The 21,670-nt window shown below is 53.6% G+C and overlaps 1 protein-coding gene across 2 annotated transcripts in view; it reads left to right on the plus strand.

Annotated features, from left to right (window-relative positions):
• The first annotated feature begins 667 nt into the window (after nucleotides 1–667).
• The window catches only part of SPARC (secreted protein acidic and cysteine rich), a 40,710-nt gene continuing 19,707 nt past the window's right edge, over nucleotides 668–21,670 (plus strand). Inside the window, exons 1-2 of one of the 2 annotated variants that reach the window (XM_069653998.1) lie at nucleotides 668–818; nucleotides 15,494–15,563. In XM_069653998.1, the coding sequence (XP_069510099.1) occupies nucleotides 15,507–15,563 (57 nt within the window). In that variant the 5' untranslated portion in view covers nucleotides 668–818; nucleotides 15,494–15,506. Of the gene's footprint in view, nucleotides 819–3,201; nucleotides 4,405–15,493; nucleotides 15,564–21,670 lie in introns of those variants that run through there. The other variant, XM_069653999.1, reaches the window with a different exon arrangement.

Consider the following 21,670-nt stretch of genomic DNA (forward strand, 5'->3'; position numbering starts at 1 on the left):
ATACCCCCTCAGCAGCACGTTCATGCGTAGTGTGCAAGCGTGATAATCTAGGACGGCTCAGAGAGTAGCAAGACCCGTGATTTGTTGCTGAGTTGGGGGGGGGTCTCAGCATGGCTCACAGGGGGTCCCTCACATTTTGTGTTACGCCACTGCTGGTGGTACATATTACTCTGCACTGTAATGGCGCCCGGCTTGTGGGACCCTTGTACTCTGGGCCTGACTCGCACTATCCGATAGAATAGGGGATATGCAATGTAAAATACTGACTTTCGTGCACTTCCGCCCAGTATTGCCCTACGAAATACAGTATAGAAGGTGGAGTGCAGAGGGGGTCAAAAAGAAAAAAGAAGTCTACTTTTTCTTGCCAAACTGCTGTCTGGGTAATGTTGAACTTTTTTCTCGAACCCGAGTGATGTGTACAGTTCACGGGCACCCTGGGTCTCCCATCCGTGGGTGAGGGGGGAGAAAGGGCACCTGCGTCTACTCAATAAACAATACACGGTGCTTGCTTTATTGCTAAGTCCAGTCAACCAAATGTTGCCAAAGTAAGTAGATGGTTCTGTGCTGGTCTATCCTTGGAAAAGAAAGATTCAGGCTGAGAGGGTGGGGGGCTGGGGGAAGGGGGAAGCAGCGGATGAGGGAGGGGCGAGGACAGCCCACCAGAGTGCAAGCTCGGGGCCTTTGATTTGCACAGCGCCTCCTAGCCCAACCCAGCCCAGCCTGGGTTGCCTTCCCTGCGCCGGCCCCCGCAGCGCTCAGATTCCTTCAGACCGTCACAGAGCCTGGAGCTTTCTCTACTGCCTGCATTCCCGGCCGAGGTACGTGAAGCGCCCCCTCATCAGCCCGGCTCTCGCGAGAACGCGTATCGGGAGTCCCAGTGGGTCACGGGCCCCTGCCTGCCTGCCCAAGTCCACGGGAGCTGGTGCCTGGCGGCCTCAGTTCACAGGAGCTCCTGCTTGCCCCAGCTCCCAGGAGCCCCTGCTTGCCCCCAGCTCCCAAGGACTATCCCAGCTGCCAGGAGCCCCTGCCTGCCCAGCTCCCACAGCCTATCCCAGCTCTCAGGAGCCCCTGCCTGCCCAGCTCCCACAGGCTATCCCAGCTCTCAGGAGCCCCTGCCTGCCCAGCTCCCACAGCCTATCCCAGCTCTCAGGAGCCCCTGCCTGCCCAGCTCCCACACTCTATCCCAGCTCTCAGGAGCCTCTGCTTGCCCAGGTCCCACAGGCTATCCCAGTTATCAGATGCCCCTGCCTGCCCAGCTCCCACAGCCTATCCCAGCTCCCAGGAGCCCCTGCTTGCCCAGCTCCCAGGGGCCAAAGGTTGCCCAGCTCCCAGGACACCCTGCCTCGGGGGCGCCTGTTTCCCCTTGGCATGAGATGAAGTGCCCTTGCCTAGCCCTACCAACGTCTGGTGGTCTGATCCTCCGTGTACCTTGGGTGTTAGGGGCCCCTGATCTTTGAAGACCCCGCCAAGCAAGTGGCTTGGGAAATGTCTAATTGTGTACTGGGGGGCTCTGGATACCGTATGCTGTGGCGACACTGGGTGTGTGTGAAATGGCTGAGCTGCTTCCCGGTCCCACGGGAATGGAATGCATAAGTGAATGTTTGGTAAAGTTCGTACGCATAGTGCTGGGTTTATTGTAAGGCGCACTAAAAAGACTTCCGGGTAACCCATGAGCTAAACCCAGAAAACGAAGCACAGGTTGCGTTGGAAGGGTTGAGCTTGAATGAGCTTAGAACGTCCACTTTAGAGCATCACACGTTGCAATATAGCGCCCGGCGCAGTGGCCAACGCCCGCTGTATTGTAAAGAAGACATTATTCGCAACACACATCCCAGAAAGTCGACCAGTCTTCTGACGAGGTCGGTCTGTTGTTTGGTCCTTTGATGCTTTACTTTACGTCAGCCACTCAGCCTCTTGAAGTGGCGCGAGCCGAGCTGAGGCGGGGACAGGGGGGAAAGTAATCCCCTGGGCGCGGAGGGAGCGCTAATGACCCCATTTAGGCCTGACAGGCAGCGCGGTGGCCCGCACCCAAGGCAGATCAGTGCCCGCCGGTGCGCGGGCCACTCTTTCTTAAAAGCCAGGTGTGTTCATAGAGTAATGCTCCATCCCCGAGCGCATTGGGGAAGCTCGTGTGTCTCCCATAGCAACTTAAACGAACATGTACACACCTCTATGCCCCCTCCCTCTCTCCCCCCCCGAGAACACGCAGCTCCCAAATCTCACCGAAACATTCCTGTGTTCGGCCTGAGTGGGATGAGTGCACTTCCAAGAGACCTGTGGTGATTTCTGTGCGGTGTTCCACCCTCCAGAAACCCGACTGAGGAGGTTATTTGGGGCGGCTGTGCCTTTTCGGAGTTATCCGAAGACGACCCTAAAATGGAGCCTTTCTCAGAAAGCCCCCCCCCCCTCGCTTTAAGGGTGTGTGGGGGTCTAGGAGGTAACTCCAAGTGACACATGCGTTACATAAGTGTGTGCACATGGACGCGAGGCTCTGTGAAGAGATGGGACGGGTTTGTCTGCAGTCCGTGAAAGTTGGACTGGCGCCTGGCGGGTGATATGTCGGGGCAGCTGCCTGCATGGTTTTGAGGCTCTGTGAATGGGGTCTTGGGAGATACTTGTGTGTAAGGGCCGGTAGAACTTTCTCGAGTGGGGGAGGGGGTGTTTCTCGCATCGCTTTTGTACTTGTCTTAACTGTTTGCCGTTTGAGTTGGAAGCCCCCGACACAGTGGGGACGAAGAGGGAGGCGTGAGGAAGCGTGGCCTCCTCTGAAAGTTCTCCCCTTTCCCGGGCTGGGCTGTGTGTAGTTCACGCCAGAAGGAAGCTCAGGGTGTCCGGACGATCCGGACAATACAGTATTGCTAAAGATGAAGTATTGCTACCAAGACACGCGCTTCTAGTTAAAGAGGTTTTGCCGAAGCTAGTCCTATACACAGGGTGTGTTTTCACCAGGGCGAGACATCATGCTGTACATGTCCCTCCTGGCGTGTTCTGCAAGGGGGAGGCGCGTGAAAGGGTTAAAGATGCACCACGTATTGTCTGCCACATAGGCAGAGAATGGGGGGAGGGCGAGAGGCTGAGGGGGGATCAGATTTTCCATCCTTCCTGCGTGCCCCTCCCCGACTCTCTGAGCAGAGCAGAGGGTTCTCCCCTTACAGCGCCTCCCCCCGCCCGCAGGAATGCTCCTCTGCTGCCAAGTCTTTCAGCTGAGCCGGGATCTGCCAGCGAGGCCTTTGTCCCGCGGCCTTTTCTCTCCATCCTTCTCTCGGAAGTGGCACGGGGGTCCCCGAGCTCTGGCCATAGCGAGCCTCTCTTTCGCAAGTTAGAGCCCCCCTTCTCCAGGACTCTTCATTCACGGGGTCCACGTCGCCTTTCTCGCCCGCTCGCCATTTCTTGCATTATGACCTCTACACAGCACCGCCTTTTTGTACACCTGTTGGACCTATATAATAACACCAGTGGTCTCCAAACCTTTTTTCCCCAAGTCCCCTTGAGATATTTTTTATATCTGCGGTCCCCCGATCAGTGAGGTGGACACCGTTTTCAAGAGACAACCTCTACCCATGGTTGCATGGATGGGGCGGGGGTGGCTGTGAGTTGGTAGCATGCTAAGTGCCCACGCACTCATACATACACCCGTGTTTTTTCATTTCACTGTTTGTAATCTCTCTTCTACGTTTCCCTCTTTGCCGTCTTTCTCTTTACAATCTTTCATGATCTTTCTCGTCTCACTCTTGCCTTTTCTCTCTCTTTTCTTTCTATCATCTTCCTTTTTTCCCCTCTGTTTTCTGTCTTTATTTTCTCTTATTTTTCGCGCTCTCGTTTTCTCTCTTTTTTTCTCCCTTTTCTACACCTTTGTGTCTTTCTGGTTTTCATGCCATTGTCTCATTTATTGACGATTATTTCCATAGAAGCCGTAATAAGGCTGCAGGAGTCGTATTCTTTGTCAGTCAGAGAACCTCTCGTGGAACAAGCTCAGCTTCTCCACCTTCCCTGGGAAGGTTTTAGAGTTATGTCACCACTAAGCCTAGATCACCCTGCACCAGTGACCCCTTTGGTGTGATGTACTGATGACTTGCGTTCTAAGTACTTCGACCAGACAGACCAGACATGTCCAGATAAGAGCTTCCTTTATACTCTGTCCCCACCCCCAGGCCTGGCTGAAGATGTGTGGCGGCCCAATTCAACATGATGATTGGGTGGCCCCCTGCTTAGAGCAAAAACAGTCAGAGGTACCCCTGGGGTTCTTACGCTACAATGGTAACAAAGATAAGGTTAATAGCTGCTGGTTATCACGAGAAGGCCAGCCAGAAGGGATCTTAAAACTAAATGCCCACTGAAGAGCTATAATTCCTTCTTTTTCAGCAAGGGGCTGCTGTTGAGGAACCAGTGTTAGAAGGCAATAAGGTGTGTATATCCCATGGAAAGAGAAAACGCAGTTTGTAATGTGAGCGCTGTAAAGCGCAGATTTTAAGCCCCAGACCGAAAATAGAGAAATGTATATATTGCTGTGTTATAAGACTGGTGACTGGTAACATGGGGGCAGTTGCTGGGGCGCCCAATGAGGCTCGAGACCCCTTTCATTTGAAAAGGTTGAACGGCCCTGACATTGTCACTGCCAACACAATGCGCCTAGGGAAGAGCAAGGAGAGTTGGAACCAACAATAGAGAAAGAGGCAGTGAGGGTGAGCAGGGGCGGACAGGGAAAGCTGAAAGAGCAAAAATGTCTGAGGAACAGGCAAGGGGGGCATAAAAACAGAGGGACAGGCAGTGGCACTGGAACTGCAGAGAAGGGCAAGTAGAAACCACAGAGGTGCATTCAGAGGAGCAGAGACCACATAGGTGCAGGCAGAGGAGCAGAAACCACAGGGGTGCAGGCACAGAGAGCAGAAAGCAGAGGCACAGGGAGAAAACCACAAAGTAACAGCAGAGAAGGGAAGAGACCAGCAGGAAACAGGCAGGGGAGCAGAGACCACCAGGAAACAGGCAGGGGAGAAGAGACCACCAGAAAACAGGCAGGGGAGAAGAGACCAGCAGGAAACAGGCAGGGGAGCAGAGACCACCAGGAAACAGGCAGGGGAGAAGAGGCCACCAGAAAACAGGCAGGGGAGCAAAGACCACCAGTAAGCAGAGACAGGAGGTGAAACCACATTGACATAGGCATGGCAAGCAGAGATACCAAGAAAGAGGCAGGAGAGCTGAAATCCCTCATGAATGGGGAGGGACATCAGAAAACATAGAAGTATAATCTATTGAGGAACATGCCCTAGGAGTGTAATCTATTGAGGAACAGTCATGGGAGTGTAATCTATTGAGGAACGGGTATGGGAGTATGATCTATTGAGGAACAGGCCCTAGGAGTGTAATCTATTGAGGAACGGGCATGGGAGTATGATCTATTAAGGAACGGGCATGGGAGTATGATCTATTGAGGAACATGTATTGGAGTGTAATCTATTGAGGAACAGGCATGGGAGTATAATCTATTGAGGAACGGGCATGGGAGTATGATCTATTGAGGAACATGCATTGGAGTGTAATCTGTTGAGGAACAGGCATGGGAGTATGATCTATTGAGGAACGGGCATGGGAGTATGATCTATTGAGGAACATGCATTGGGGTGTAATCTATTGAGGAACAGGCATGGGAGTGTAATCTATTGAGGAACAGGCATGGGAGTATGATCTATTGAGGAACGGGCATGGGAGTATGATCTATTGAGGAACATGCATTGGAGTGTAATCTATTGAGGAACGGGCATTGGAGTCTGATCTATTGAGGAACATGCATTGGAGTGTAATCTATTGAGGAACATGCATTGGGGTGTAATCTATTGAGGAACAGGCATGGGAGTGTAATCTATTGAGGAACAGGCATGGGAGTATGATCTATTGAGGAACGGGCATGGGAGTATGATCTATTGAGGAACATGCATTGGAGTGTAATCTATTGAGGAACGGGCATTGGGGTCTGATCTATTGAGGAACATGCATTGGAGTGTAATCTATTGAGGAACATGCATTGGAGTGTAATCTATTGAGGAACAGGCTGAGGGAGGAGAAATTCTAGAGGAATAGACATGGGAGCAGAAACCAAAGAGAAGTTCGAACACAGACAGGGAAAACACGGGAACATGTGAAACCACGAAGGGAAAGGCATAGGGAGCAGCAACCACAGACAAACAGTCAGTGGAGCAGAAGTTTCAGAGGAATAGACCGATGAAACAACTGAAACATGGGGGGCGAGCAGGGAGAGCAGAAGCCACCAGGGGACAAGGAAAGAGAGCAGAAGCCACCAGAGGACAAGCAGAGAGAGCAGAAGCCATCAGGGGACAGGCAGGAAGAGCAGAAGCTACCAAGGGACTGGCAGGGAGAGCAGAAGCCACCAGGGGACAGGCAGGGAGAGCAGAAGCCACCAAGGGACAAGCAGGGAGCGCAGAAGCAATCAGGGGACAGGCAGGGAGAGCAGAAGCCATCAGGGGACAAACAGGGAGAGCAGAAGCCATCAGGGGACAAACAGGGAGAGCAGAAGCCACCAAGGGACAGGCAGGAAGAGCAGAAGCCACTGAGGAACATGCAGACAGATCAGAGACTAACAAAGAACAGGTAGGGGAGCAGGAACCAACAGTCACAGCCAAGTAGAGCAAGAACCACAGAGAGAGGGCAGGCAGCAACAAGCAAGGACAAGCAGAGCGAACAGAACACGGCGAGGAACCGTCGGACGGAGCAGGAGGCAGGGAGGCGCGATGTGTTGCCAGTAAAACACGGGATTATAGACGAGCCACAGCTGAGGCAACATCAGAGGCAGCTGCCTTCTTGAAGAAGCGCCGGGCTGTGCGGCTGTTAGAACAGCGACCTGTATTTGCGCTCTATAAATGCGACTTTGACTCTCAAGTGCTGATAAAATGGCGTTTTCTTGTTACATTATAATCCCTGCAATGGATCGTGTTCATGTACATGTAGCGTGCACGCGTGCCTGCTTGATTGAATGGACGTAGACAGCGAAATGCCAGCTCGGGAGCAGTTCATGCCACGCCGCAGGGCACATCCTGTCTGCTATGCATCCATCACGGGCGTGTCTGCAGGCATCTTTTAATTCGTGCGCTGTTGTGGATGCTGGGGTCACACGAGTCCAGGCCTGCCCCTATACCTGCCAGCATATCCCTACAGTGGATCACCTGCAAGGGTCAGGAGTGGGGGCGGGAGTGCTCACGGGTGCAAATTACCACTCCTCCTGCTGGGAATGCCTGGCCTCATCCCTGCCTTCTGATTGGATGTTGAAAGGTGAAAGGGCAGTGGCTAGAATGCTGGGGATGCCTATCCTGGTCATTGCCTTCTGATTGGATGCTGAAAGGTAAGGGGCAGTGGCTAGAATGCTGGGAATGCCTGGCCTGATCCTTGCCTTCTGATTGGATGCTGAAAGGTAAGGGGCAGTGGCTAGAATGCTGGGAATGCCTGGCCTGATCCTTGCCTTCTGATTGGATGTGAAAGGTAAGGGGCAGTGGCTAGAATTCTGGGAATGCCTGGCCTGATCCTTGCCTTCTGATTGGATGCTGAAGGTAAGGGGCAGTGGCTGGAGTGCTGGGAATGCCTTGCCGGATCCTTGCCTTCTGATTGGATGCTGAAAGGTAAGGGGCAGTGGCTAGAATGCTGGGAATGCCTGGCCGGATCCTTGCCTTCTGATTGGATGGTGAAGGTAAAGGACAGCTAATACCATGCTGGGAATGCCTGGCTTGGTCCTTGCCTTCTGATTGGATGCTGAAAGGTAAGGGGCAGTGGCTAGAATGCTGGGAATGCCTGGCCTGGTCCTTGCCTTCTGATTGGATGCTGAAAGGTAGGGGACAGTGGCTAGAATACTGGGAATGCCTGCCCTGGTGCTGGGAATATAATTTGGTATTTTAGTTCATGGCTTTGGCGAAGAGGAGGCAACTGATGTCCGAATTGAGGCCCTAGCTTCATTTAGAAAGGACATTAGCATATCTTTGCAGAGTTCACCAAAGCAAAAGTCCTTGCACCCCTCCCCCCTCAAAATGGCATTCCCAGCAATATAGGGGAAGGAGCGAGGGCTGGTGGGGGTACAGCCTCTGGGCGAGCCTGGGCTCCTGGCAAAGTTTCAGTGCAGCCGTGTAGACACTGCGTGCAATCGTAGCTTCAGAATAGCGCCTGGACAGTGCCTCTGTGTGTCTTAACATAGACGATCATGGTCGTAAAAACCTCAGCAGAATGTGACAATGCCGGTATGTCCCTAAGCGTCCCAGTAATCTGTGATCCAGCATAGAATGTCTGTGGAAGGCTCACAGGCTGTGACATATGCAGCTAGTCTGGCCCTAAACATATGTGTCCCATGATAGGGTGGCCCTCGACGGCTCCGCAAACTGGCAGTGAACATGATGTGACCTGTTGGCACTGTGGAGAAGGAGGTGACCATGGGCAATCACCGTTCTCAGGCCTGCTATGCTGCAGCCTGCTTAGCATTCTGGGAGTGTATTACTAAACAGGAGCCATGTTGCGTGTCCTACAAACAATGCAACCCAAAAGAAATGCAGGCTCCCTTGAAACCAGGAGATGTGCCCTTTGAGCTGAATTGTGGGTGGTGGAAGTTGCTGGGATCCCATCGTTCCCACCTGGCTAGATTTTGTTTACATGAAGAATCACTTAACTTCCCAGTGCCTTTGATCTCTGCCCTGCTGAGTAGGACCCACATACAAAGGAACTGATAGCTGTATTTAGCTCTTTATAACACAGATATCTACATAACTGCATTCCACTACGTGTTGCACCCCTCTTCCCTCTAATCTCTCCTGCCGCCTTATACTCCATCCCCAAATCCCCCCTGCACACGGCCACCTCAGGTCCATCACTGCACCAGGATTAATCGAGCTAAGGCAAAGCTCTAGCCCGGCACACCTGCCGGGCACATCAGTGCAGGCAGAACTATCTAACAGAACTTGGGCCCTCCCCTCCAGATCAACCTATTCCCAAGTCTCCGCCGGACGCACACAATCAGATCAGCACTCAGCTTTCGGGGCTGATCCCGACCTGCACTCGTCTACACCACATGTTTCGCGTCTGCTTCTCCCTCCATCCCGCTGACAATGCCACCTCCTGCCTTACAGGGAACTGCTCCGCGAGGCCACCAACCATGGCAGGATAGCTCTATGCAAGACCGCAACACTGCATTTAAGTCTTTGGGCAGCTTTATATTGCATGCCTTGTTAGCCTGCCTAAACCAGCACATTAGGGGCGACCCATGTGCAAATCAGCCTTACTCCTGCCATCAATGCAGCAGCCCTACCGCTAGTGCAGGCGACCAACATAATGCAGCCTCGTTGGTTCTCATCCATAAGGAGCAGCTTGATTCCCTAAGCAGAAGGGATCCAGGCCTTGGTGTTATATCCTCTTCAACTCGGACTGGAGCAACAATACACAAACAATAGCAATCATTATAATTTATGTTCCTATTTATCACTTGATACCATATTCCCCCAGCCTCTAAGCGCTGTAAAAGCAGGCTTTATTGTTGCACAATTTCTTGGAACTCTATCAACGTTGGTGCGGTTGAAGGGCAGGATTAAAACTTGCGAAGTATTGAGGGGAGCACTCATCTTGTGAGCTATCCAGCCGGACTATAAAGTGGGTTCAGGCATCTGAGCGTGTTGCCGTCAGCAAAGGGGGATTCCCGTATTGATGAGATGATGGAGAAGCGATTCGCCATCATCCTCCCTTATCCGCAGCAGGTGGCACTTTCCACCCGACATCCTCGCGTACATTTCCATCCGTATGGTCCTATGGTGTGATGGACCTGCCTGCTTTTTGCAGTTCCCGCTATGGACCGCCCAGCCTGGGGGTAGACCCCTCTTCTATATTCCCCCGCTCCCCCCCGGTGGGATTGCTCCAGAGGCCCCCTGCCAAGTCAAATTTCCAGCTGCTGCTTTTCCCCATGACGGGAGGAAAAAGTGTTTACAAATCCACTGGAGAACATCTGGTCTGGCCGGCATGGGAAAATGTCCGCACAGAAGCCGGGACTGTTCCTTCGCCCCTCCCCTGCAGCCCCAACACCACATTGGGCCGTGCCAGGGAACAAATCAACCGCTGACGTTTCCTGAATTTTCAAGTTTTTAATGGCTGTTTGCTTTTCGAAGAGGAGCTGAAAGAGTGGAGTCTTAAGTGTTAGTTATGACTCTTGGCGCGGAGCCCGGTGTGATGTACTAGGAGCCCCTGACACTCCTTGTGCCCTTGGACAGATCCCATTTTGCGTGAATTTGGCCCCCGGAGGCTATCCTTGATTGAGTATGGCCACTGCTCTGGGGGAGCCAGAAGGGGAGTAACACGCAGCCGCAGATGTGCTTAGGAACACCTGGGTAGCCCCTCAAGGTTCGATAGGACAAGGCGTTGACGCGGCACATTTCTATAAGCAGCCACCCATAGGGCAACACGTAGACACGCATGGTGTCATACAGATGAATACAAGAGGTCCTACAAGCGCAGGTGATCGGCGGCATGGCTCCTGGGACTTTGCATGATGTTTTCATCAGGGGTGATACTCTTGGGGTTGGCTGTTCTTGGGTACCCACTTATTATGCCATGATCACCTTCACATGGGAGGCTGTCTGGCTGCGATCAGGCCGTGTTGACAGGTCTTTTGGAAAATGCGGAGATGTCCATCCTGTGGGGGGCCCTCGCATGTTTTAACAGGGTGATCTCAGTATTCCGCCCTCTTGGGGGTCAAGACAATGAGCATCATTGAAAAGGGACTGACTCTGCCCCAGACCCGCTGACATTCAGAGGCTTCATCCTGCTGTGCAACCTTCCCATTGGTTCCTGGCGCGTGCAATTCCCCATGTCCTTTCCAGTCTTAGAGACAGAGTGGCTCCTGCAAGGTACTGTGGTCTGCGTGTGGGCTTTTGAGTGATGACCAAACAGGCACCCTTTTTTTCTGAATAGCTTGGGCTCCCATACCCATTGCCGTAGCAGCCTTTTGGTGTACCGACACCCCCAAATCCTGCAGCAGTGATAAGAATCGGAAGCTAGAGCAGGATGAAATTATGGGGGGACCTCTAGAATAATGAACGCTACAAGCTAAGCCATGGCTTTCAAGCTCAGGGAGTCGCATTCGTTCCTCTTCTTCTTCTTAATGCCACAATTTGGGTGGTTATTTGTTCCACTAGGGCACTGCTACTTTTCCGTCACTGTGTTGGACCTCTCACAAAAGACACTTGTTCCATGGCCGCTTCCCCTCCCACGCCAGAGAGACAACAAATACTCAGAGCGACGCTGACCGCATCTTACTCCCTCATTCAAGAGCTCCATCTGCAACCTTGGACGCGCCAGGAAGAGAGCGCCTCAGGCGGGGGCTGCGCTCAAAGGGGCGATGCCAACAGACGGCCATCTTGTTTCTCCGTTCCCTGACTTGAGGAAGTTCCAGGACCATTTACATAAGCGTAGACCCTTCCAATGCAAATAAGACATGCCCCTGGAAGTGCACAGGCACGCTGTGTACAGACTGGGCTCCCTTAGTCAACGATCGTCTGGTGGAAAAGTACGGCAGGAGCTGTCGTACGTTTCCACAAGGCGGCCCGAATAGACGGGAACTGGTCACAGAAAGAAAGCAGCTGATAGGCTCTCATCAAGCCAATCCAGAGAAGCCTGCAGGGGCACCTCTAGGAAGCCAGGGTCAAAGATGAAATAGCTGCCCTCGTTTGTGAGGCTCACAATTTCAACTCTCCGCAGTATTTGTTCTAGATAATTCTGGTCTCATTGGGTTAATATGTCTCCCCTCAGACCAGAGTCCCACAAATGTGATGCGATTGTGACTCCCCAGAGCACTGTTTTGTGTAAATGTATTGATAAGCAGGTGCACTCACTCGCTGAGAGTGCCACTCGCTATAGCATAGTCTCACTGATTGGGTGTGAGTATCACCCCTTTGGCAGAATTCACGCATTTGGTATGAATACCACTTTTAGAAACACAGTTTTGTTGAATGGGTGTGAGTTTCACTCCTCAAAACACAGCGTCAGCCACTGGGTGCTTGCCCCGTCCGTCCCTCAGAGCACCATGTCACTGACTGGGTTTAAGTCTGACTCGGAGCAGCTCAGCAGTTGTGAGTTTCCCATCTGGGAGCATAGTGTGGGCCAATTCCAAGGGTCCATTGGCTTTAATGGAAGCATATCTGTGAATCATCATTCTTTGAAATCATCTTTTGGCCCACACATTCAAATCTCACTCCTGTTGAATTATAAAACGATAATTTCCTGTATTATATTAAACTCTATATATTTGCAGGCCTCAATGGGGTGAGACACGGAAGTAACCTTAGGCTAGAGTAGTAGTGGTTTTTGGACCACGGCTCCCATGATTCCTCACCATTTACAATGCTGGATAGATCTGATGGGAGTTGTAGTGCAAAACACATGGAGGGCCAAAGATTGCAGACCCCTGAAATAGACACTCGGCCGGCCCCTTTCTTCTGGAATGCGCTGCCTGCAGAGCTGCACCTGGAGCCGCTTCTGCTTATCTGGGACTCTGACAAACCTGCTTCTAGCATTCAGTCGTTTTACCAACTTGATCACTCCTGCATTCGTCATCAAACTTTTTGTTTTTGAAAATTGCATTTCTGATGCCTTTTTTTGTATGTTCATATTGTAATATGCTTTTTTTGCTGCCTCGAGGAGCGCAGTTCGTGCTGTAGAATAGAAAGCGAATGCATTGAATACCTCAGTAATTGTAGTTCCCAGTCTACGGTGGCGGTCGATCTTCTCATGGCAGCGTTCCCACCTCATCAGATCAAAGGAAGACGAGGGGCAAGTAGCCCACTGCTCTAGATCCTCGGAGAGAGGCCGTAAGGCAAGGGAACTAGAAGCCCCCTTGTTCCATGAAAGCAGGACACTTTTGAGAGATCTCCTCTCAAAATATCATCAGCCCGTTGGGCTATGATGTCCTGTGCAAAGGGATTCGATTTGGCAAAACCTGTCCATGGATGATTAGATCTGCTTGGACATTCGTATGTGTTGCGTGTTTACCTGAGCATAGAGTGCAGCTACGGGGCCAAGATCCCAAGCATTGGGTTTGCAAGGTTACTAGCCTCGAGCATAAGCCGAGTGCATGAGAGGGTCCAGTGGGTGGAGGGCCCTTTTGAAATGGATTCCATAATCTCCGAGTCTCGTCTTCGAACGTGACCCTAGTGGATCCCAGCTCTCATTCTCCTGCCTTTGAGGAAATGATCGCCATTGAGTTGGGAGATAAGAACCCCAAGTATTCAAGCACCCCGACACGGTTCACCTTGCGGTATGTGCTGTGCAGGTGCTCTGTGCAATGGAATATCGAGTCTGCTACAGTTCACATTTTTGGTAGCAGTCACTCCTTGATAGTGTGATGTGTAATGGTGAATTGTGTAGCAGTTCCAGGGTGTTATTGACATGCGTGTTTTGGGCCTGAACAGTATGCGTCTTTTGTTGGTGTGTGCTATTGCCTGTTTATTTTGTTACCCTTTCTAAGCCACTACTACAATAGAGCTTAGAAAGGGTAACAAAACAGCTTGTTACTGGTGGATTTGGTAGCATAGGCTGCCACCCCATCATGTAAGTTATGCAGCGTGCCACTTGTGCAATAGTATTTTGGGAGCGAAGATTTGAAGTAGGCCATGCTTTTTGGGGTCTTGGGTGAAGAGAAGTGCAGTTTTTTTGAAAAGACAGAGGCATTGTGGGATGCCTTAGCGAAGGAACACAGAGTTGTTAAGGCAACCTGGAATAGCTTCCAGAATGCTTGTCCAGGCAGGCTGGAATGACAGTGAATGGCAAGCCATGTTTGTTTGGGCAGTATAGACGTGGGAAAAGCAGCACTGTCGTTTCATGGTGAATGGGAGGCCATGTTGGTTTGGGCAGTATAGACGAGGGAAGAATGAAGGCATTCTTTAGCAGCTCTATCGTTTCATAGTGATGGGAGGAGGCTTGCCGAGGCGGCGTGGTGATGGGAGGAAATGTTTGCTGAGGATGGATGGTATTGATGGGAATGGAAGACGATGCTTCTTGAGGCAGCTTGCTGATTGGCGACCATGTTTGCTGATGATGGATGGTATTGAGAATGCAAGGCGAAGTTTGCTGACGCAGCATGATGATAGAAGATTATGCTCTTTGATGCTTTGGGTTGAATTTGTATTGGTGTGATGCGGAGGCAGGTCTGTTGTGTTAGATGGCTTCCAGGGAAATGAGATACCATCAGTGGAGAAACTTTGCTGAAAATGTTGGGGGGGACAAGACCTCTGAAAAAAAGGTGCCTCATTCAAATGAATGGGGACAAAATAGTGTGCCCTGAAAGTTGGGGGGGATAAAACACCCCTGTGCCCTCCTAAAATTACGCCCATGGATACCATGCTGTTGAAGCAGGGTGGTCTCAGGTTAAATCGTGTGGCCATGTTCACCAGACCGATGAGCGAGCATTGGCAGGGAGGCAGCCATTGGTGAACTCAGACTCCAGATACTGGAAGACGGACATATTTGGCAGGGTCAGGGGGCGATGTGCTGTGCTGTATGTGTGTGGGTGGCCAGACTGCTCGGATTTGCTGAGAGCATAAGCAGATGGGCTGTAGCTCCCACAACATAAAAGGAAGGAGGGCTGCACTTTTTGGGGAGGACAGATTTACAATTCAGTGGATCAGGGAGCGGTAGGGCTGTGTTTGGGAAGTGCTGCTTTTGGCTGCACCAGACCTGAGCACACGTCACAGCAGCTGAGAAGTCCTCTAACGCTACTAATGTTCAGGCAGCAACTGATTGCAGTAGGCTGCTATGACTACTCACAGCCTGCACTTTGTGAAGTTGTTGCAGTGCTGTGGATATGTTAAAAAGGCTCATGTGGAGCCCATGCGCAGAAGACGGAAGACCTCATTGAATAGTTCACTGCCGAGAACTGTGCTTCTCTCCCGATGGCTGTGCTCTCCCTAAGGTCTGCATCATACCCGGGTACCTCATGCAAGGATCGCAGGGGGTTTCTTTCGCAACTTGAGTTCTTGAGAAGTGGTGAGAGCATTTCTGGGGTCCCTCCACCCCAGCTTGCTTGGAACCATCAGAGATTTGGGCTTCCAGCTGGCGGCAGGCGGTCCCAGTTGGGGCCCCCAGACCTGGCACAATTTCTAAACACACCCAGAGGGAGATCATTAAGGTTAAGGGACCTGAACCCCAGATTCTCACCAAACTTCTGTAACACATACCGTTCTACTGAGGAGGCGAATGGAATCGAACATGTGCGTGCTGCAAAACCGCATGCACCCAGAATCCCTCCACAGGACCCTGGCACGGCCAACCCCAGACTACCCAGGGGTTCTGGCACTGGCACCGAGCTTTACACCTATTGTGTTTACTGCATGCATGCAACACTGAGTGATTTTGGGGGTTATGATGTTATCTCATGTCTTGGAGTGCTCTGACGTAGATGTGAGGCAGCAACAGTTTAATAGAATGAATCGCATGATAATCTTTTCATGGTCTCTGTCCCACCCCACAGGTTCCACAGCACCATGAGGGCCTGGGTGTTCTTCCTTCTCTGCTTGGCTGGCAAGTCACTCGCTGCTCCTGTAAGTATGGCATGGCAAAATCTCTATATGGGGGCGACGCTGGCCTCGGTGGACAGGGGGCGCGGTGTGTAGAGGAATGGCAGGGGCGCGGGGGCTGGGGAGGGGAACAGTCTAGAGGGGGATTAGAGAGCAAGGCATAAGATCTCCTGCTCTGAGACCTTAATGTCTGACAAAGAGTACATTGTGGGACAGCTGCTGGAGGCCCAGCCCCCGCCAGCATTAGAAAGAGCCCCTCCCGGACTCACCGTGAGCTTACCTGTAAAGGAGCCGCCTGAACAGGTAGCCGAGGCAGTAATCTCCGGCAGGCAGGCAGGAGGTAAATGGGATTACTGTCTGCAAACAGGGGACCTGTCTGTTCTCTGCCGGCAATTAGCCGGCAATCCCACCTAAAATCTAAGCATTGAGGCGAATGTAGGTTTCTCAGTTGCATGTCCAAGTTTCCTGGGGCGGGGCATGGGAGGTTGATAGTCAAGAAATGCACACACTTCTGGTGAGGTAAGAAGCGGTTTTTGGTGCAGGAATGCAATGTCCCTATGTTGAGGCTGTGGGGAGACTCGGAGTAATGCAATGTAATGACCCTCTGGTTTTAGTATGGTGGCGACTCCTAGACCTCGAATTGAATACCTCTCTAGGTGCAGTATTGGGGGAGACACGTAGACCTGGGATGTACCGCCCCTCTTGTGGGGCTGTGTGGGAGATTCCTACACCTACAATGTAACGCCCCTCTGGTTGAAGCGTGTGGGAGACTCCTAAAGTTGGTATGCAATGCCCCCTGGTTGGAGTGTAGGGGAGACTCCTAGAGCTGGTATGCAGTGCTCCCCTGGTTGGAGTGTAGGGGAGACTCCTAAAGCTGATATGCAGTGCCCCCCCCTGGTTGGAGTGTAGGGGAGACACTCCTAGAGCTGATATGCAGTGCCCCCCCTGGTTGGAGTGTAGGGGAGACTCCTAGAGCTGGTATGCAGTGCTCCCCTGGTTGGAGTGTAGGGGAGACTCCTAGAGCTGGTATGCAGTGCTCCCCTGGTTGGAGTGTAGGGGAGACTCCTAGAGCTGGTATGCAGTGCCCCCCCCGGTTGGAGTGTAGGGGAGACTCCTAGAGCTGGTATGCAGTGCCCCCCCCCCGGTTGGAGTGTAGAGGAGACTCCTAGAGCTGGTATGCAGTGCCCCCCTGGTTGGAGTGTAGGGGAGAATCCTAGAGCTGGTATGCAGTGGCCCCCTGGTTGGAGTGTAGGGGAGTATCCTAGAGCTGGTATGCAGTGACCCCCTGGTTGGAGTGTAGGGGAGACTCCTAGAGCTGGTATGCAGTGCCCCTCTGGTTGGAGTGTAGGGGAGACTCTTAGAGCTGTATGCAGTGCCCCCCTGGTTGGAGTGTAGGGGAGACTTCTAGAGCTGGTATACAGTGCCCCCCTGGTTGGAGTGTAGGGGAGACTTTTAGAGCTGTTATGAAGTGTCCTTCTGGTTGGCGTGTAGGGGAGAATCCTAGAACTGGTATGCAGTGCCCCCCTGGTTGGAGTGTGGGGGAGACTCATAGAGCTGGTATGCAGTGCCCCCCTGGTTGGAGTGTAGGGGAGACTCCTAGAGCTGGTATGCAGTGCCCCCCTGGTTGGAGTGTAGGGGAGACTCCTAGAGCTGGTATGCAGTGCCCCCTGGTTGGAGTGTAGGGGAGGCTCCTAGAGCTGGTATGCAGTGCTCCCCTGGTTGGAGTGTAGGGGAGACTCCTAGAGCTGGTATGCAGTGCCCCCCTGGTTGGAGTGTAGGGGAGACTTCTAGAGCTGGTATGCAGTGCCCCCCTGGTTGGAGTGTAGGGGAGACTCCTAGAGCTGGTATGCAGTGCCCCCCTGGTTGGAGTGTAGGGGAGACTCCTAGAGCTGGTATGCAGTGCCCCCCTGGTTGGAGTGTAGGGGAGACTCCTAGAGCTGGTATGCAGTGCCCCTCTGGTTGGAGTGTAGGGGAGTCTCCTAGAGCTGGTATGCAGTGCCCCCCTGGTTGGAGTGTAGGGGAGGCTCCTAGAGCTGGTATGCAGTGCTCCCCTGGTTGGAGTGTAGGGGAGACTCCTAGAGCTGATATGCAGTGCCCCCCCTGGTTGGAGTGTAGGGGAGACACTCCTAGAGCTGATATGCAGTGCCCCCCCTGGTTGGAGTGTAGGGGAGACTCCTAGAGCTGGTATGCAGTGCTCCCCTGGTTGGAGTGTAGGGGAGACTCCTAGAGCTGGTATGCAGTGCTCCCCTGGTTGGAGTGTAGGGGAGACTCCTAGAGCTGGTATGCAGTGCCCCCCCCCGGTTGGAGTGTAGGGGAGACTCCTAGAGCTGGTATGCAGTGCCCCCCCCCCCCGGTTGGAGTGTAGAGGAGACTCCTAGAGCTGGTATGCAGTGCCCCCCTGGTTGGAGTGTAGGGGAGAATCCTAGAGCTGGTATGCAGTGGCCCCCTGGTTGGAGTGTAGGGGAGTATCCTAGAGCTGGTATGCAGTGACCCCCTGGTTGGAGTGTAGGGGAGACTCCTAGAGCTGGTATGCAGTGCCCCTCTGGTTGGAGTGTAGGGGAGACTCCTAGAGCTGGTATGCAGTGCCCACCTGGTTGGAGTGTAGGGGAGACTCCTAGAGCTGGTATGCAGTGCCCCCCTGGTTGGAGTCTAGGGGAGGCTCGTAGAGCTGGTATGCAGTGCCCCCCTGGTTGGAGTCTAGGGGAGGCTCGTAGAGCTGGTATGCAGTGCCCCCCCCTAGTTGTAGTGTAGGGAAGACTCCTAGAGCTGGTATGCAGTGCCCCTCTGGTTGGAGTGTAGGGGAGAATCCTAGAGCTGGTATGCAGTGCCCCCCTGGTTGGAGTGTAGGGGAGACTTCTAGAGCTGGTATACAGTGCCCCCCTGGTTGGAGTGTAGGGGAGACTTTTAGAGCTGTTATGAAGTGTCCTTCTGGTTGGCGTGTAGGGGAGAATCCTAGAGCTGGTATGCAGTGCCCCCCTGGTTGGAGTGTGGGGGAGACTCATAGAGCTGGTATGCAGTGCCCCCCTGGTTGGAGTGTAGGGGAGACTCCTAGAGCTGGTATGCAGTGCCCCCCTGGTTGGAGTGTAGGGGAGACTCCTAGAGCTGGTATGCAGTGCCCCCTGGTTGGAGTGTAGGGGAGGCTCCTAGAGCTGGTATGCAGTGCTCCCCTGGTTGGAGTGTAGGGGAGACTCCTAGAGCTGGTATGCAGTGCCCCCCTGGTTGGAGTGTAGGGGAGACTTCTAGAGCTGGTATGCAGTGCCCCCCTGGTTGGAGTGTAGGGGAGACTCCTAGAGCTGGTATGCAGTGCCCCCCTGGTTGGAGTGTAGGGGAGACTCCTAGAGCTGGTATGCAGTGCCCCCCTGGTTGGAGTTTAGGGGAGACTCCTAGAGCTGGTATGCAGTGCCCCCCTGGTTGGAGTGTAGGGGAGACTCCTAGAGCTGGTATGCAGTGCCCCCCTGGTTGGAGTGTAGGGGAGACTCCTAGAGCTGGTATGCAGTGCCCCCCTGGTTGGAGTGTAGGGGAGACTCCTAGAGCTGGTATGCAGTGCTCCCCTGGTTGGAGTGTAGGGGAGACTCCTAGAGCTGGTATGCAGTGCCCCCCCTGGTTGGAGTGTAGGGGAGACTCCTAGAGCTGGTATGCAGTGCCCCCCTGGTTGGAGTGTAGGGGAGACTCCTAGAGCTGGTATGCAGTGCCCCCCTGGTTGGAGTGTAGGGGAGACTTTTAGAGCTGTTATGAATTTTCCTCTGGTTGGAGTGTAGGGGAGACTCCTAGAGCTGGTATGCAGTGCCCCCCTGGTTGGAGTGTAGGGGAGACTCCTAGAGCTGGTATGCAGTGCTCCCCTGGTTGGAGTGTAGGGGAGACTCCTAGAGCTGGTATGCAGTGCCCCCCTGGTTGGAGTGTAGGGGAGACTTCTAGAGCTGGTATGCAGTGCCCCCCTGGTTGGAGTGTAGGGGAGACTCCTAGAGCTGGTATGCAGTGCCCCCCTGGTTGGAGTGTAGGGGAGACTCCTAGAGCTGGTATGCAGTGCCCCCCTGGTTGGAGTGTAGGGGAGACTCCTAGAGCTGGTATGCAGTGCCCCTCTGGTTGGAGTGTAGGGGAGACTCCTAAAGCTGATATGCAGTGCCCCCCCCTGGTTGGAGTGTAGGGGAGACACTCCTAGAGCTGATATGCAGTGCCCCCCCTGGTTGGAGTGTAGGGGAGACTCCTGGAGCTGGTATGCAGTGCTCCCCTGGTTGGAGTGTAGGGGAGACTCCTAGAGCTGGTATGCAGTGCTCCCCTGGTTGGAGTGTAGGGGAGACTCCTAGAGCTGGTATGCAGTGCCCCCCCCGGTTGGAGTGTAGGGGAGACTCCTAGAGCTGGTATGCAGTGCCCCCCCCCCGGTTGGAGTGTAGAGGAGACTCCTAGAGCTGGTATGCAGTGCCCCCCTGGTTGGAGTGTAGGGGAGAATCCTAGAGCTGGTATGCAGTGGCCCCCTGGTTGGAGTGTAGGGGAGTATCCTAGAGCTGGTATGCAGTGACCCCCTGGTTGGAGTGTAGGGGAGACTCCTAGAGCTGGTATGCAGTGCCCCTCTGGTTGGAGTGTAGGGGAGACTCTTAGAGCTGTATGCAGTGCCCCCCTGGTTGGAGTGTAGGGGAGACTTCTAGAGCTGGTATACAGTGCCCCCCTGGTTGGAGTGTAGGGGAGACTTTTAGAGCTGTTATGAAGTGTCCTTCTGGTTGGCGTGTAGGGGAGAATCCTAGAACTGGTATGCAGTGCCCCCCTGGTTGGAGTGTGGGGGAGACTCATAGAGCTGGTATGCAGTGCCCCCCTGGTTGGAGTGTAGGGGAGACTCCTAGAGCTGGTATGCAGTGCCCCCCTGGTTGGAGTGTAGGGGAGACTCCTAGAGCTGGTATGCAGTGCCCCCTGGTTGGAGTGTAGGGGAGGCTCCTAGAGCTGGTATGCAGTGCTCCCCTGGTTGGAGTGTAGGGGAGACTCCTAGAGCTGGTATGCAGTGCCCCCCTGGTTGGAGTGTAGGGGAGACTTCTAGAGCTGGTATGCAGTGCCCCCCTGGTTGGAGTGTAGGGGAGACTCCTAGAGCTGGTATGCAGTGCCCCCCTGGTTGGAGTGTAGGGGAGACTCCTAGAGCTGGTATGCAGTGCCCCCCTGGTTGGAGTGTAGGGGAGACTCCTAGAGCTGGTATGCAGTGCCCCTCTGGTTGGAGTGTAGGGGAGTCTCCTAGAGCTGGTATGCAGTGCCCCCCTGGTTGGAGTGTAGGGGAGGCTCCTAGAGCTGGTATGCAGTGCTCCCCTGGTTGGAGTGTAGGGGAGACTCCTAGAGCTGATATGCAGTGCCCCCCCTGGTTGGAGTGTAGGGGAGACACTCCTAGAGCTGATATGCAGTGCCCCCCCTGGTTGGAGTGTAGGGGAGACTCCTAGAGCTGGTATGCAGTGCTCCCCTGGTTGGAGTGTAGGGGAGACTCCTAGAGCTGGTATGCAGTGCTCCCCTGGTTGGAGTGTAGGGGAGACTCCTAGAGCTGGTATGCAGTGCCCCCCCCCGGTTGGAGTGTAGGGGAGACTCCTAGAGCTGGTATGCAGTGCCCCCCCCCCCCCCCCGGTTGGAGTGTAGAGGAGACTCCTAGAGCTGGTATGCAGTGCCCCCCTGGTTGGAGTGTAGGGGAGAATCCTAGAGCTGGTATGCAGTGGCCCCCTGGTTGGAGTGTAGGGGAGTATCCTAGAGCTGGTATGCAGTGACCCCCTGGTTGGAGTGTAGGGGAGACTCCTAGAGCTGGTATGCAGTGCCCCTCTGGTTGGAGTGTAGGGGAGACTCCTAGAGCTGGTATGCAGTGCCCACCTGGTTGGAGTGTAGGGGAGACTCCTAGAGCTGGTATGCAGTGCCCCCCTGGTTGGAGTCTAGGGGAGGCTCGTAGAGCTGGTATGCAGTGCCCCCCTGGTTGGAGTCTAGGGGAGGCTCGTAGAGCTGGTATGCAGTGCCCCCCCCTAGTTGTAGTGTAGGGAAGACTCCTAGAGCTGGTATGCAGTGCCCCTCTGGTTGGAGTGTAGGGGAGAATCCTAGAGCTGGTATGCAGTGCCCCCCTGGTTGGAGTGTAGGGGAGACTTCTAGAGCTGGTATACAGTGCCCCCCTGGTTGGAGTG

The sequence above is a fragment of the Ambystoma mexicanum genome, chromosome 3q (genome assembly GCF_040938575.1).
Source record: "Ambystoma mexicanum isolate Mex_15411 chromosome 3q, UKY_AmexF1_1, whole genome shotgun sequence".
NCBI lineage: Eukaryota > Metazoa > Chordata > Amphibia > Caudata > Ambystomatidae > Ambystoma > Ambystoma mexicanum.